Source organism: Bombyx mandarina, chromosome 28, assembly GCF_030267445.1.
Source record: "Bombyx mandarina strain Sakado chromosome 28, ASM3026744v2".
NCBI classification, from domain to species: Eukaryota; Metazoa; Arthropoda; class Insecta; order Lepidoptera; family Bombycidae; genus Bombyx; species Bombyx mandarina.
The window spans coordinates 5,166,987-5,183,307 of NC_143233.1; the positions used below are offsets into that span (position 1 = coordinate 5,166,987).

The window sequence follows — 16,321 nt, forward strand, 5'->3', positions numbered from 1 at the left end:
CTCTAAGGGACAAAATCCGGAACGAAGAAATTCGACGGAGAACCAAAGTCGACGACATAGCTCTCAAAGTTAGCAGGCTGAAGTGGCAATGGGCCGGTCACATCTGTCGAGCCAGCGACGCCAGGTGTGGGAGGAAAGTCCTCGAATGGAGGCCACGGATGGGTACAAGGAGCGTGGGGCGTCCTCCAACCAGGTGAACTGACGACTTAGTGCGCACGGCGGGAAGTCGTTGGATGCGGAAGGCGGAGGACCGCATTATGTGGAAGGCATTGGAGAAGGCCTATGTCAGCAGTGGGTAGATAAAGGCTGATGATGATGATGATGATGTCATAGCGTTCAGGAAACACCATGAAGTGGAGCTCATCCCAGAGCCGGATAGTGCGTGGGAAAAAGATCTCGGAAGCGCACTGTGGATGAACGCAGTGGTAGTATAAATGGTTGTATGGAGTATGGATGAACTCTACTCCGGTGGCGGGCGTTGTGACCGTAAAAATGAGATTATGGTATCATTTAAATCAATTCCAATTAGCTTGGCTAATTTTTATTACATCCCAATTAAACGTCCGTTCGTTTGTTTGTTTAGCGTAGTTAGTTTATTTGGTGTAGCGAGTCCTGTGGTAGGTCCATTACTTTTTGCGGAAACGACAAAATTAATAGTAATATTGTATACACATACGAACACATACACGGTATACATATTTAAATCGTGATATACAACAACGTACACAATATTATAAGTCGGCGCGCGCCAGGGATGGCTAAGCGGTAGTTTCCGTCATCACTCGTATTCGATTGAACTCAGTTTAGTCAATAAAACTTTTTGAATAATAATTATTAAAACTCAACACACACAACTTTCACAATGACAGGGTAACCCGACAGTTTCGTTCCACATACCGACAGACCGACTGACTGACTGCCAGAGACTCACTGACTGAGACGGACGGACCGTCCGATACGGACTGAATGACTGTCTGACACGGAATGCCACGACTCTGTCCACATACCGCCATTTTATACTGTGGCGTTACGGAGTCTACCCTACATTTTGTGATATTTATCAAAACAACATTTCATCATTTAAAATAATAGTCAAAACAACGTCTTAATATTACTAAAAGTCGTTAACCACGACATATATAATGATAATAACATAAAATTAACACATATGTGTATTTACATAATAACTTTAAGAGCATTAATGAATTAATATAACTATCTACGGTCAGGTTGAAACCACTTTCTCAACTACCCGCAGAGGCTAATCAAGTAAAACAAAGATAACATCGCTTGTAGGATACATTTCGGCAGCGGAAGCACTAGGATATTCATTTACAAAGTTAACGACCGCAATGGTGTCGTCCGGAGAAACAATTCCGCTGTCGGAATATACTGACATAGATTAAACACGACTAGAAGATATTGATATATTTGGAGCGTGTGTAAAGTATGGGAGACTTAATTAGATCCAGTTGTTGACTAGGTTAATGTCATGGTTGTAATGTAAATGTTATGAATAGTTTTCGGGAATCTCTTCTGAACCTAAAAATGTGTACAAGAAAACCAGAAGAATATTAAGAGAAATGTGATTTTGAAAATGACGCGCCAATTATATTCGTCGTTGTGACAAAGGATGGATTTGTTTTTTACGCAAAATAATAATAATAATAATAATAAATGACACAATAAAATCGACTGCATTGCGAAAAAGAAGCTTGGGGGGGGGGATATTTAGCTCTGTATTGCTGGTTTATGAAACAAAAACGAAATGTATGCTGTTATCACTGCAGTACTTTGCTGATTCCCTGTTAGGATTCGAAAGCAGTTATGTCGCACGGTAACCGTACTCATCGAAATCGACAAAGAGTTCGACGTGCAACCTAACCCATGCATCCGCTCGCTGAGTTTCACGCCGGATCTTCTCAGCGGGTTGCGCTTCCGATCCGGTAGTAAATTAATTCGCGAAGCAGCTGCTCTTGAGTTGTTAGGTCGTCTTCGGAGGCGCTCGGGCAGCTGTTAGCAAATCCCACCCCTCCTGGCTGAGCCTTTGCTCGCCCATCTGTCGTGGTGAAACTGGAAAGGCCTCCGGGCCACCAGTAATCCTTCACTCCAAAAAAAAATACATTTATCATACACACACATTTGCACACAGCTATTTAGTCGTGTCAAGCTGCCGATACGGTTTTTTTGTGCATACTATATTCAGCAAAGACTTTCAAAGTGAACGAATAGCATTGTGTGTTGAAACTTAAATCCCGTGAAATTTATTGCCTACATCTTTATGGGTATCAGTGTTCTATTTATTTCTTTTGCGAGACTGTAATGTGACAACTGACAACGAGCTATTCCGGATACACACGGTATTTTAGGCTCATCCTGGGAGAACTTGCTAACACTAGTCCTAGCAAGAGCAGTGCTTCGTTGAATCTACCACCGGAAGTAGATCAGGAGGATCCAAAAGGACGTATTTAAGGCGACGGAGGCTTTGCATTACCCCGTCGTCTGGGTCGGATATGTTTTTTTTTTTTTTATTGCTTAGATGGATGGACGAGCTCACAGCCCACCTGATGTTAAGTGGTTACTGAAGCCCATAGACATCTACAACGTAAATGCGCCACCCACCCCGAGATATAAGTTCTAAGGTCTCAGTATAGTTACAACGGCTACCCCACCCTTCGAACCGAAACGCATTACTGCTTCACGGCGGTAATAGGCGGGGTGGTGGTACCTACTCGTGTGGACTCCCAAGAAGTCTTACCACCAGTAATTACGCAAATTATAATTTTTGCGGGTTGCATTTTTATTACACGATGTTATTCCTTCACCGTGGAAGTCAATCGTTAACATTTGTTGAGTACGTATTTCATTAGAAAAATTGGTACCCGCCTGCGGGATTCGAACACCGGTGCATCGCTTCATACGAATGCACCGGACGTCTTATCCTTTAGGCCACGATGTAATTTGGGGCCACGGTTAGGAGGTCATTGCGTCGCGCAAAATTTTTCGAAGGTTCTAGTATCATGTCTCAAGGTGTATTACATGATGGTTTCACTTCACAAATAGCCAGGATTGCGGGCCACAATACGCTCTAATGTATTTGGTGGTTCGCGAACAAACTATGCTTTTTATACATTGGAGCCTCTGGGTCTGCGGTGGGACTTCGGTTCCCTACTGTATTTTGTACCGTATGTTCCATGGGGAGTGCTCTGAGGAATTGTTTGAGATGATACCATCATCTCGTTTTTACTATCTTACGCCCGCTACCGGAGTAGAGTTCATTTATACTACTTGGAGCCACTGCGTTCATCCACAGTGCGTTTCCAGAGATATTTTTTGCCACGTACCATCCGGCTTTTGAATGAGCTCCCCTCCACGTTGTTTCCTGAGCGCTATGACATATCCTTCTTCAAATGAGGCTTGTGGAGAGTTTTCGTCGTCGCTGCCTACAAGGGCAATAAAAAAAATATATGTAAATATATTTAAACTCAGAGAACGCAGTGTATCGCTTACTCGCCTTTAATAATCCACCCAAAAATAGCCCTTCTACCCTTTAATTATCACTGTATCGATCTGTCCACTCGGAATTTCGGGTCTAACGAACACGGAACTCCGAGTTGTTTTCGTTACCTTCATTTTCATTTGACCGTCACAGTAATTTGATAAAGGATGCGACGAAATTATTTCATTTGGAAATTATCCTTTCATTTGGATATCTTTAATACAAAGTGCGTCTCGTGGCTTAGTCGGTTATTATGTTGTTAATAATTCGTTTAATGAAGCAAGTTTACTGAAGGTAGGGCGTATTTTTAGCCGGAACGGCTAAGCGCTACCATATCCCCTATTTTTGGCGCGAAGCGTTATAGCGTGTGTTTTGAATTACGAAGTGTAGAACTTAGTAAAGAATAAAAGATAAGATGTCCGGTGCATACGTGTTGAGCGATGCACCGATGTTCGACTCCCAGGCGGGTACCAAATTTCTAATGAAATACGTTCTCAACGTTCAAATGTTTACGATTGACTTCCACGGTGAAGGAATAACATCGTGTAATAAAAATCAAACCCGCAAAATTACAATTTGCGTAATTACTGGTGGTAGGACCTCTTATGAGTCCGCGCGTGTAGGTACCACCACTCTGTTTATTTCTGCCGTGAAGCAATAATGCGTTTCGGTTTGAAGGGTGGTGCAGCCGTTGAACTATACTTGAGACCTTAGAACTTATATCTCAAGATGGGTGGCGATATCTATGGGCTCCAGTAACCACTTAACACCAGGTGGGCTGTGAGTTCGTCCACCCATCTAAGCAATAAATAAATAAATAAAAAATAAATGAAACTTAGACTTAGAATGCATATCTCAAACTGCCTTACGGCATTTACGTTATCGATCGGTTCTGGTAACAAAAAAAAAAAACCACTTTAACTTGGGATAAAAGTTCTGGTACATATCTCTTAGACAGTTAACAGTCTTCGCAAATTTTCTTCGCAAAACCTGTTTTCCTGTATTACATCACGCGCCGCTTGAAAAACAATAGCCTACTCATATTCCGATATAAGTTTACGTACGTGTCTGCGCCAGTACGTCACATACGAGCGGGGACTACGAGGTCTGCGGGGGGGTCCAACCACCACCACGGCATCGACGACTCGAGCGGCGATGACCGAACACACACAGCGAGACAGAACACTACTGGAACGATATAGAATCGCACGCGCGACTCGCGGCTAAGATTGCATAATACTTTATATACAGTCCACCTTACAATAAAACCTCAAGAACAAAACCTTTATTTTACTGAGCTACCGAACATAATGGTCCTTCGAGCCGGATCTGAACCAGCGACCTATGGATATACAGTCCATAAGAGCCGTCTTATAAGTCGCCGTGAAGAATTTTACCAACAAGATTCAATCATTCGGACTTTCTACCCGACCCGCCCGACATTACAACGTAAAAAAGTGTCGTCTTCAAGGATCGAGATTAAAACCGAGTGAGTCCGTTCCATATCCCATCTTTATTTGTCCTCTTATTCCCTAGAAATTTATATAGACTTATTTTGTGCCATACACGTAATTTTTTTCTGCTAACTTGTGTGTGATTTTTTTTTCGCTTGACCTTCACATGACCTGCAGCGTCCCATTGTTCTAGATCGATCACCCGACCGGGCCGCATTCCTGAATATCTATTTCCTTATACCTATTGCTACGTTGATTTTATTAAATTAATTGCCTTTTTTGCTTAACTTATTTTTTTGATTTCTACCTGCTTACTTTTATTTTTTTAATTTATTTCCTTTAGCTTATTGCTCATAATCTTATTGGCTTGCTTGAAAACAAAATGTCCGACGAAAGAATTAAAAAGCTGTTAAAACTACGTAGCAGTCAGAAAGCGAAGTTAACGCATTTTTCAAATTATATAAACATCGCGAAGTCATATTCATCATTAAGCAATCCGCACCGAATAGAACTACAAAATAGACTTAAGGCTATCGACGAAGCTTATATAGATTTTAATAAATTACAGACTGAAATCGAAACTATTTCAGAAGATGAAGAGAAAGAGTACGCAGAACGGGAGCAGTTCGAGACTGTTTATTTTACAGTCACTGCGCTTGCGCATAGCATGTTGGAACCAACATCCAGTTGTGGGCAAACCAGTTACGGTGGATCCGGGACGATCTCAAATGAAAAGAAAGATTTTTTTCGTCTTCCGGACATCAACCTACCCTCTTTCGATGGAGACTTGCATCACTGGCTCGAGTTCCGAGATATGTATATTTCTCTTATACACGACAACACACGTATTAATGAAATTAGTAAATTCCATTATTTACGAACGTCCCTGAAGGGAAATGCGTCATCAGTGATTCAAAGCCTAGAATTTACAGCTAATAATTACAAAATTGCATGGGAATTATTAACGGAAAGATACAACAATAAAAAAATTCTTATTAATAATCATATTCAGGCTTTATTCAACGTTGAACAAGTGCAAAAAGATTCATCAAAATCATTAAGATTTTTAATAGATATTATAAATAAAAATTTAAGATCACTAAACATCTTGGATCAGCCCACAGACCAATGGGATGTCTTGATTATATTCATGATGAGTAAAAAACTAGATTTTATTTCAAACAGGCAGTGGGAAGAGTTTAAAAGTTCATTAAGTGAGCAACCAACTTTAAAACAATTTATCACATTTTTAAATAACAGAGCAGAATTATTAGAAACACTTAGTAGCAACAAACAGCTACACAAAAATCCTCAAACTGACACACAAGTTCATAAATCAAAATCATTCGCTATAGTTACAAACAATACAAATCAAATAAAACATCCTATCTGTCCACTGTGTAAACAAAATCATTATCTATTCAGTTGCGATGCATTTAGAGCTTTAGACGTTAACTCACGTATTAATAAAGTTTCCACCTACCATAATCTTTGTAAAAATTGTTTACGCACAGGTCATCAAGACAAAAATTGTAGACTTACCCACTGTAAGTATTGTAACTCACGTCACAACACTCTCCTTCACCGAGAAGTCGACAAAAATACAACTTCGAACATAAACACAGAAAACATAGTATTGTCTGTACACACAAATTCGTCATCAAACATCATTCATCTATTGCACCCAATCATCAAACCAATGTATTACTTTCCACAGCGATGGTTAAAGTGATGGACAAGAATGGACGTTGTCACAACGCCCGGGCTCTGCTGGACAACGGCAGTACTTCTAACTTCGTGACCTCCGACCTCTGCGAGAAACTAGGTCTGCCGCGTCATAACACAAACTCAACTGTCATCGGAATCAACAGTAAACTTTCATCTAGTACTAAAATGTGTACATTGTCACTACAAGCTTGTAATGGCAGCTATAAGGCGAGCGTCGATTGCTATATATTGCCAAATATCACTACATCATTGCCTTCAACATTTATATACAAAGAACACATACCCATACCTACCGGAGTCGAACTAGCCGACCCCTCTTTTAACGTTCCTTCGGCTATTGATATACTAGTCGGGGCTAGCATCTTTTGGAGCATTTTAGGATCAAACACAATAAGCCTAGGTAAACATCAACCCACTTTACGTGAATCCAAACTAGGATGGATTGTGTCTGGCAGTGTTCTTCAACATTCCTCTTTCAAAAATACTCACACGCATTGCCACTTCACTCAATCTCTTGAATCTCAGCTTAGTCGGTTCTGGGAGTTAGACTCAGTCTCTTCTAGTCATTCTTTGTCTAAGGAAGAACGAGAATGCGAGACAATCTTCAGAGAGACAACAAGACGAAATAAAAACGGTGAGTTTATAGTTACTATTCCTCTTAAACAGTCACCTGACGTTCTGGGATATTCATACACAAAAGCAAAATTAAGATTTCTTTCTGTAGAGAGAAAATTACAGCGCGATGAGAAACTGAAGAATGATTATCATAATTTTATGCGTGAGTATATAAATCTTGGGCATATGATACAAAATACACCTCATACACATAAATCAACATCAAACAATCACTCTTCTAACATAACATCGGACACTCATTCATCGTACATAACAAAAAATGTTCATTCATCGGACAACACATCAAATAACAATCCTTCTAGCATTACGTCAAACATACAATCACATAACACAACATTAAACACATCCACACAACAATCCGAACCATACAACACTTCAAACATAATACCGAAATCTACATCTGAGAATCTGCACGTAACTTCATTTAATAAAAACATAAATAATTACTTACCTCATCATGGAGTGATACGGGAATCCAGCACAACCACTAAACTACGAGTAGTGTTTGATGCATCAGCAGCGACGTCCTCCGGTAAGTCGTTTAATGACATACAGCACATTGGCCCTACAGTACAGGACGATATTCTTTCCATCCTGCTGCGATTCAGGCAACACAAATATGTGGTTACCAGCGACGTGGAGAAAATGTATCGGGCTATACAAGTAGAACCTTCTCAACGTAGTTTACAGCAAATATTATTTAGATTTGATCCGTCAGAACCGTTGCATACTTACATTCTGAACACTGTAACATACGGAACGGCATCCGCTCCCTTCTTAGCTACTCGATGTTTAATTGCTCTTGCTGAGCAATGCACAGATCCAGAGACTAAACGAGCAATAGCACATGACTTTTATATGGATGACTATTTGGGAGGGGGTAATTCAATTGAGATGGTAACAAAACTTTGTCGTAATATTATCAATACACTAGACTCAGCAAAATTTAACTTACGTAAATGGCGATCTAATAGTACAAAAATATTGCAAACTATTTCTGAAATTAAGGCAGATAAAGATAAGACGTTAAATTTGAATAACTCTGCGCCGAGCAAAACTCTTGGTCTTCACTGGAACTCTGAATCAGATAACTTCTTCTTTTTGTTAAATTCACATCAGACCTTTAAAATCACTAAACGCACAATCTTGTCAGAAATTAGTCAGGTTTTCGATCCTTTGGGGCTCGTCGGACCATGCATTGTAGAAGTCAAATTAATAATACAACAGTTATGGAAAACCAAGTCAGACTGGGATGAAGAAGTTCCAATCAACTTAAAAACATCATATTTGAGTTTAATGCAATCACTTCCATCACTTAATAATATAAATATTCCTCGATGGTCCTTTAACGACGACACTGTTACCATCGAAATTCATACGTTCTCAGACGCATCAGAACGCGCTTACGGAGCGAGTTGTTATATTAAAACTATTACAAGTAATGGCAATATTCGCGTTCGCCTTTTAGCTTCTAAGAATAAGATTGCACCCATTAAGTCAAGTACAATACCTCGTCTTGAATTATGCGCGGCCTTATTAGGTACTAGACTATATATAAAAATTATCAAGTCACTCACTGTTCAGTTTGATCGTTCTTTCTTCTGGACAGATTCTACTATTGTGCTAGGATGGCTAACCGCACCTTCTAATCGCTTAAAATCGTTCGTTCGAAATAGAATTAATGAAATACATGAAAGTACGAATGGCCACAACTGGAGCTACGTACCGTCTAAAGAGAACCCAGCAGACCTGGTTTCTCGGGGGGCGAGGGCTGATGTACTCAGCGCATCCAGTCTGTGGTGGATTGGTCCATCTTTTTTACATTCAACACATACACAATTTCCAGTCAATCCTAACGCACAAACACTAAAAAACCTTCCGGAGATGTCTTTTGTTGTTAACACTACAGAAAATTCAATTGTCATGTTAATGAATAAAATATCAGACTTTTCGAAATTATTAAGAATTACAGCATACATCAAAAGATTTATTTATAATTTAAAAAATAAAAACTCACGGAATACAAATAATAATTTATTATTTACGGAAATATCTTCAGCTCAAAATACCTTAATTCGTCTTGCACAGCAGGATACGTTTCCGGAGGAATATCATATTCTCAAATCAAACCAAATTTTGCCCTCGAAAAATAGACTTCTATCTCTTTCTCCTTTTCTCGACTCTGACGACATTATTCGAGTTGGAGGTCGACTCAATAATTCTTTCTACAGTTACGATGTTAAACACCCAATACTCTTGTGCAGTAAACACATTCTTACAAAACTTATTTTTGTTAAACAACACAAAGATTCCCTTCACGCTAGCCCTTTACTTCTACTTTCACAAATAAGACAGAAATACTGGCCGCTTGGTGGGAGAAATTTAGCGAAGCGTATAGTAGGCCTATGTATTCGCTGTGTTAGGCAGAAGGCTAAAACTACACAGCCCGTTATGAGCGACTTACCGAGCGATAGGCTGCAATTAGAATTTCCGTTTCTGAATACTGGAATTGATTACGCCGGGCCGGTGATGATTCTCAATCGAAAGGGGCGTGGTGGTAAACTGATAAAATCATATATTTGTGTTTTTATTTGCTTTGCAGTGAAAGCGTTGCATTTGGAGATCGTCTCGGATCTTACCAAGGAGGGCTTCCTTAGCGCACTCGATCGCTTCATCGCCCGTCGAGGGAAACCGCAGAATATTTACTGCGATAATGGAACTTCGTTCGTTGGAGCCTCCAACTATTTAATTCATAATTGTGTTAATGACATCAACAGTCTAGGTATAAGGTTTAAATTTATTCCCGTTTACTCACCTCATTTCGGTGGACTGTGGAAAGCTGCAGTTAAGTCTGTTAAATTTCATTTGGTAAGAATATTGGGTCAATCACACTTAACTTATGAAGAGATGACAACTTGTCTGGCACAGATTGAGTCTATTTTAAATTCTAGACCTCTTACACCGATGTCATCAGATCCATCTGACTTAACCTTCCTTACGCCCGCCCATTTCCTTATTGGTCGGCCACTCACTTCGGTACCATATCCCGACATCACGGAAGCCAACATCACTCGTCTTCAACGTTTCCAACGAGTTGAAAGCCTAAAGCAACATTTTTGGAGGCGATACTCTAATGAATATGTTTCTCTCTTACAACAGAGATACAAATGGAAAAAATCTTCAGGTCAACTGCGGATCGGTGCAATGGTCATTATCAAGGACAAGACATTGCCGCCAATGATGTGGCTTTTGGGACGAATAGTTCGTCTCGTACATGGCAACGACGGCATCGCGAGGGTTGCTGACATTGCAACCACGAAAGGCATACTACGCCGGGCATACAATAACATATGCCCGCTTCCTGTGGACTCCTCGGAGATCCATATTGAAGAAGACGACTCTTCAACGCCGGGGAGGATGTCTGCGCCAGTACGTCACATACGAGCGGGGACTACGAGGTCTGCGGGGGGGTCCAACCACCACCACGGCATCGACGACTCGAGCGGCGATGACCGAACACACACAGCGAGACAGAACACTACTGGAACGATATAGAATCGCACGCGCGACTCGCGGCTAAGATTGCATAATACTTTATATACAGTCCACCTTACAATAAAACCTCAAGAACAAAACCTTTATTTTACTGAGCTACCGAACAGTACGTGATTCTTTTATTAGTCTTTAGTAATGTCTTATTTTTATGAACCTTAATACTCTTAAATTAATTACTTAATGAATTAGCAGAGAATGGGAGATGAAAATTTTCAGAAAATATGAGTATTGCACATGAGCAGCGCGTTTTGATTCCCTGGCAGTAACGAGCAACCGGTTTTTCTATAGTGGCTTCTGTCTTGAGACTGGAACAGTAGATAAAACTTCTTGCATCGTGATATTATTTATTATCATATTATTATGTCGGCTCAACGTTACTATTTAGTTAATTAAACGTAGTTACTGTTAATTATGTTAAGACGGTCTTATCGCTAAGAGCGACATCTCTCCCAGCCAACCATTGGGTGAACAAAACTCATTAAGAGACAAACTCCACACGATGTACCTCAGACATCAAAGCCTCGGCACCCTCTGTGTCGCAGGCTAAGCCAGCGTTCGTTCCGGCGCCGGTGCCCAGTGTCTCGGCTTGGGCGAAACCGCTGCCGTACACGAACACGGTTACAACTCCCTCCTCCGCGATTCGTCCCGCCCCCGCAACTCGTCCCTCTCCCGCGACTTGCCCTCCGACGCGTCCGACAATCTCGCTTTAGCGATCGACTTCTTTCAGTCGATCAACTTTGAGCGCGTTAACGCTTTGGGCGACGCCATTCGCGCTGCCTCCACTACACAACACTTTATCGCCGTTGTGCAAGAATACGCCGACGTATACGCGTCATTAAATACGTACGTCCTCCCCTCACTCCGCCGGTAATCAATGGCGTATATAAGTAGAATAAAGCCCCTATCCGTAACGATAGGATTTTTTAACGCTTACGGTCTCGCAAATCAACGTGATCAGGTTTCTGACTTTTTGCGTGACCATCAAATTGATATATTTTTAGTGCAGGAGACCCTACTTAAGCCCGCGCGCCGTGACCCTAAAATCGCGAACTATAACATGGTCAGGAACGACAGGCTCTCTGCTCGTGGTGGTGGTACCGTCATTTACTATAGAAGAGCCCTGCATTGCGTCCCGCTCGATCCTCCCGCGCTCGCTAATATCGAAGCATCAGTGTGCCGAATCTCACTGACGGGACACGCGCCGATCGTTATCGCGTCCGTTTATCTTCCACCGGATAAGATCGTTCTAAGCAGTGATATCGAGGCACACGCTGGGCATCAGCCTGGCTGAATCTGATCCACCATCGCTCCCGTTTAACCCGGACTCTACCCCGTCTCCTCAGGATACCGCTGAAGCCATAGACATCTTAACGTCACACATCACCTCAACATTAGATAGATCATCGAAACAAGTTGTAGCGGAGGACTTCCTTCACCGCTTCAAATTGTCCGATGATATTAGGGAACTCCTTAGAGCTAAGAACGCCTCGATACGCGCCTACGACAGGTATCCTACCGCGGAAAATCGTATTCGAATGCGTGCCCTACAACGCGACGTAAAGTTTCGCATCGCCGAAGTCCGAGATGCCAGATGGTCTGATTTCTTAGAAGGACTCGCGCCCTCTCAAAGGTCTTACTACCGCTTAGCTCGTACTCTCAAATCGGATACGGTAGTAACTATGCCCCCCCTCGTAGGCCCCTCAGGCCGACTCGCGGCGTTTGATGATGACGAAAAAGCAGAGTTGCTGGCCGATACATTGCAAACCCAGTGTACGCCCAGCACTCAATCCGTGGACCCTGTTCATGTAGAATTAGTAGACAGTGAGGTAGAACGCAGAGTCTCCTTGCCACCCTCGGATGCGTTACCACCCGTCACCCCGATGGAAGTTAAAGACTTGATCAAAGACCTACGTCCTCGCAAGGCTCCCGGTTCCGACGGTATATCCAACCGCGTTATTAAACTTCTACCCGTCCAACTCATCGTGATGTTGGCATCTATTTTCAATGCCGCTATGGCGAACTGTATCTTTCCCGCGGTGTGGAAAGAAGCGGACGTTATCGGCATACATAAACCCGGTAAACCAAAAAATCATCCGACGAGCTACCGCCCGATTAGCCTCCTCATGTCTCTAGGCAAACTGTATGAGCGTCTGCTCTACAAACGCCTCAGAGACTTCGTCTCATCCAAGGGCATTCTCATCGATGAACAATTCGGATTCCGTACAAATCACTCATGCGTTCAACAGGTGCACCGCCTCACGGAGCACATTCTTGTGGGGCTTAATCGACCAAAACCGTTATACACGGGAGCTCTCTTCTTCGACGTCGCAAAAGCGTTCGACAAAGTCTGGCACAACGGTTTGATTTTCAAACTATTCAACATGGGTGTGCCGGATAGTCTCGTGCTCATCATACGGGACTTCTTGTTGAACCGCTCTTTTCGATATCGAGTCGAGGGAACCCGCTCCCCCCACGACCTCTCACAGCTGGAGTCCCGCAAGGCTCTGTCCTTTCACCCCTCCTATTTAGCTTATTCGTTAACGATATTCCCCGGTCGCCGCCGACCCATTTAGCTTTATTCGCCGACGACACGACTGTTTACTATTCCAGTAGAAACAAGTCCCTAATCGCGAAGAAGCTTCAGAGCGCAGCCCTAGCCCTAGGACAGTGGTTCCGAAAATGGCGCATAGACATCAACCCAGCGAAAAGTACTGCGGTGCTATTTCAGAGGGGAAGCTCCACACGGATTTCCTCCCGTATTAGGAGGAGGAATCTCACACCCCCGATTACTCTCTTTAGTCAATCCATACCCTGGGCCAGGAAGGTCAAGTACCTGGGCGTTACCCTGGATGCATCGATGACATTCCGCCCGCATATAAAATCAGTCCGTGACCGTGCCGCGTTTATTCTCGGTAGACTCTACCCCATGATCTGTAAGCGGAGTAAAATGTCCCTTCGGAACAAGGTGACACTTTACAAAACTTGCATAAGGCCCGTCATGACTTACGCGAGTGTGGTGTTTGCTCACGCGGCCCACACATAGACACCCTTCAATCTCTACAATCCCGCTTTTGCAGGTTAGCCGTCGGAGCTCCGTGGTTCGTGAGGAACGTTGACCTACACGACGACCTGGGCCTCGAATCTATACAGAAATACATGAAGTCAGCGTCGGAACGGTACTTCGATAAGGCTATGCGTCATGATAATCGCCTTATCGTAGCCGCCGCTGACTACTCCCCGAATCCTGATCATGCAGGAGCCAGTCACCGTCGACGCCCTAGACACGTCCTTACGGATCCATCAGATCCAATAACCTTTGCACTAGACGCCTTCAGCTCTAGGAGCAGGCTTAGGGGCCTCGGTAACCGTACTCGTCGAACTCGACAAAGAGTTCGTCGTGCAACCTAACCCATGAATCAGCTCGCTGAGTTTCTCGCCGGATCTTCTCAGCGGGTCACGATTCCGATCCGGTAGTAGATTCATTCGCGAAGCAGCTACTCTTGAGTTGTTAGGTCTCCTTCGGAGGCGCTCGGGCAGCTGTTAGCAAATCCCACCCCTCCTGGCTGAGCCTTTGCTCGCCCACCTGTCCTGGTGAAACTGGAAAGGCCTCCGGACCACCAGTAATCCTTCAATAATAAAAAAAAAAAAAAAAAACGATGTACCTATAGGACGAAATATACCTACATGTATATGCATATACATTTATAGACATGCTGCAACTTACGAGATTATTTATAGTACCGGGTGCCTTGGTTGTATGAACAACAAAAATACATGTTGCCTTCCCCCACTGGAACTCAGTAAATAGTCTGCTGAATTTCAACTAACGATACCACTTCGTTCTTACGCTAAACATCTGCGAACTATTAGTATAAGTTGAGAACGGCTCGTCTCGGGGGCATAAGGGTTTCCACTTCGTGACATAGAAAAACTTTTTCGATCAAACGATAACATTTACGAGACATTCGCAGATAAAGGTGTTACAGTATGAGTGGTTGGAGGGCGTATTTTAAGTAGGCTAATTTAGGATCCCGAAAATCTTTGCTATTCTTAGCACGAGTGTCTCTACACTCGTGCGATAGTAGTTATATAATGTGATTGATACTTCAGCTTCATAACCAATGACAACCAGGTGAGCTGGTCTACTCAATTAGGATTCTTTTTTTAAATCTTTGATTGAAATCACGTTTTTTTTCCTACCTATTCTGATAGTCTTGAGAGGCTATTTCCGCTTCACCCTAACATGTAGGTGAGCACACGGGGCTCAAACGGGAGTGTTGCTAACATTGACCCTAGCAAGAGCAGTGCTTCGTAGAATCTACCACTACTCGGAAACGCGACCCACTGAGAGGATCCGGCGAGAAACTGAGTGGGCTATGTCTATGGGTTAATTCGCTCGTCGAGCCCTTCGTCGCGAGTGACGGGTTCGACGAGGACGGTAACCGGTGCTTGTGGTACCTAAAAACACCGTTAATAGATCGGGAGGATCCGTAATGATACAACAATATTCCTCCACCTATCCGGCAACAGAGAACGCTAAGGTCCTTTAAAACAAATTTAAAAGTATATCTTTTAAATATAAAAGAAAAATTCGAAAATATCAAATATAATTACTCCGTACTATAATTAATTGTGCTTTGCAACTGCAATTTTTATATAATTAATTTAATAATGTCATTTTGTTGTCCTTTTCATAACCGTTTTATTATTTTTTTATTATTCATGTTCTTTTTATTTTTTAATATATTTTACAATGATGTGTATTGGCCGGTCTGATGCTGGTGTGCGCGTCACTCCGCAGGTGCCGGCGGAAGATCAGCGCCGCAGTACCGATTGTCTCGATACTGTTAGGCATTGCTGAGCCGGTAACCGTTTCCAAGCCTCGTTATTTTTGTTATCTTTTTATTTATTTTTTGTACTTAATTTGTGTTTGGAATAAATGTTTATTATTATTATTTATTTATATTTATTTAAAATCTTATTAATTACATAATATTTTTTAAAAAAGATATTAAAAATACTATATAAAAATAGATTGCCGCTGATGGCGGTGTCTACGACACAAGCCACCAGTGGTTAGGACTCCAGAGTGAGAAACCTCCTCACAATGCGTGCAGTATCGAGGATAACTGCTTTCTGTATTAGGCCCTTAACCCAGCTGGATAACGAAAGTTTCTTAAGATGTTGATCGAAACTTTTCGCTATCAAGCCGTGTACCGATACAACTATTGGAACAATGATGGTTGAATCAACATGCCACATGGCGGTAGTCTCGTGGGCCAGGTCTAAATATTTTATTAATTTGTCCTTTTCTGCCTTCACGAGGTTCTCGTCATGAGGAATGGTGACATCAACCAACACTGCTCGACGCGCAGATCGATCTATTATCACAATATCAGGTTTATTGGCAACAATATACCTATCCGTGATAATAGATCGGTCCCAGTAG

General features: G+C 42.3%; 2 protein-coding genes across 7 annotated transcripts in view; both read left to right on the forward strand.

The window, feature by feature from the left end:
* Window positions 1–16,321, forward strand: part of Mctp (multiple C2 domain and transmembrane region protein) — a 143,886-nt gene that overhangs the window by 35,872 nt on the left and 91,693 nt on the right. The window lies entirely within an intron of this gene.
* Window positions 4,570–10,952, forward strand: LOC149499703 (uncharacterized). 5 transcript variants are annotated; one of them, XM_089738927.1, is made up of 3 exons: window positions 4,570–4,988; window positions 5,544–7,849; window positions 9,920–10,952. In XM_089738927.1, exons 2-3 carry the CDS (start codon window positions 6,673–6,675, stop codon window positions 10,870–10,872), a joined length of 2,130 nt encoding a protein of 709 aa, XP_089595053.1. In that variant the 5' UTR covers window positions 4,570–4,988; window positions 5,544–6,672; the 3' UTR covers window positions 10,873–10,952. The 5 variants fall into 5 exon arrangements, with proteins under 5 accessions (XP_089595053.1, XP_089595056.1, XP_089595054.1 ...); XM_089738930.1 differs by having other exon boundaries at window positions 5,544–6,823; XM_089738928.1 differs by having other exon boundaries at window positions 4,570–7,849; window positions 10,477–10,952.